Below are 1,159 nucleotides of genomic sequence, written 5' to 3'. Positions count from 1 at the left end.
CCGCCCCACCCCCACCGCCTTTTTCTTTTTTTCAGAAACCGACCACACGAACATATGTGAGCCGCACGAGGCGTCTCGAACCGCCGTACCCAGCCCGCGGTTCTAACAAGATGTCCACTCGGTCGACTATGACCGGGTTCGACTGTCTCCATCGACGTGCAGCCGAAGCGCATACGCGTGCCACAGGGTTGACCGACTAGAAACCGGACAATTCTAGTGCGCACGAGCAGGAGGACATGCAGAACGCCTACTGGAACCTAGGCCCTGCGATTCCCCCTCTTGAGAGAGAGGGGGGGCACAAGTAATACTGCCTGTGAAGACAATGAGACAATGACCAAGCTTCGGACTCGCTAGAAGTGTGTGCTGCTATGGGAAATGGAAACTGTATCTCTCCACGTTCTCCGCGCCCTCTTGGACATCGTCCTACGCGGGGAAGAGCATCACGGACATGGCGTCGCTCTCGCGGTCGTAGGTGCACCGGAGCCAGTTCCCGTTGGACGAGAACGATATCCACTTGCCGGCGTACTTGGACGGCTTGAACTCGTTCGAGAGGAGGAACTGGTCGCCGCGGCACGTCCCGGCGTTGTTCGACGTGCGTAGGTGGAGCCTGACGCTCATGGCGTCGCGCCGCCGCTCGTAGCGCGCGTGGAGCCAGCCGCCGTCGTCGGCGAAGGAGACGTACGCGGCGGGCGCGCCGCCGCGGAGCACGTACTCATGGGGCCGCCCCTCGACGGGAAGGAGGGTCAGCGGCATCGCGTCTCCCTCGTGGTACGCGGCGCGGAGGCGCCCGCCGTCCGCCGCGCGGCCGACGAACGCGTTCTCGGGCCCGGCGCCGGCGTCGTAGACGTTGAGGAGCTTGAACGTGCGGCCGCCGAGCGGGTGGGTCGGGGCGCCGCCGGGCGCCGCGCAGGGCGCGAGCTCGAAGGCGAGCGCGTCGAGCGCCGCGTCCGCGGACGCGTCGAGGAGCAGCGCTCCGTCGCCGCCCTCGCGGACGGTGACGTACTTGCCGTCGGGGGCCCGGACGACGAAGACGGCGTGCGCGTCGGCGTGCGCGTCGTCGAGGCGGCCGTGCGCGGGCACGATCTCGTAGGGCGCGGCGCCGTCGAGCGACGCGGGCCCGGCGGCCGCGAGCACGGACGACGGCGCGCCGCCGCGCGCG

The 1,159-nt window shown here is 68.3% G+C and overlaps 1 protein-coding gene across 1 annotated transcript; it reads right to left on the bottom strand.

Annotated features, from left to right (window-relative positions):
• Window positions 1–423: 423 nt before the first annotated feature.
• AURANDRAFT_69459 (expressed protein) lies at window positions 424–1,083 on the bottom strand (the record flags this gene model as incomplete). Its single annotated transcript, XM_009045229.1, has 1 exon — window positions 424–1,083. A coding segment is annotated over one exon (660 nt), but the record flags the coding sequence as incomplete, so codon positions are not given.
• Between the last annotated feature and the right edge of the window lie 76 nt (window positions 1,084–1,159).

This window comes from Aureococcus anophagefferens (genome assembly GCF_000186865.1).
Source record: "Aureococcus anophagefferens unplaced genomic scaffold AURANscaffold_1872, whole genome shotgun sequence".
NCBI classification, from domain to species: Eukaryota; class Pelagophyceae; order Pelagomonadales; family Pelagomonadaceae; genus Aureococcus; species Aureococcus anophagefferens.
This window is presented reverse-complemented; position numbering and strand designations above follow the sequence as displayed.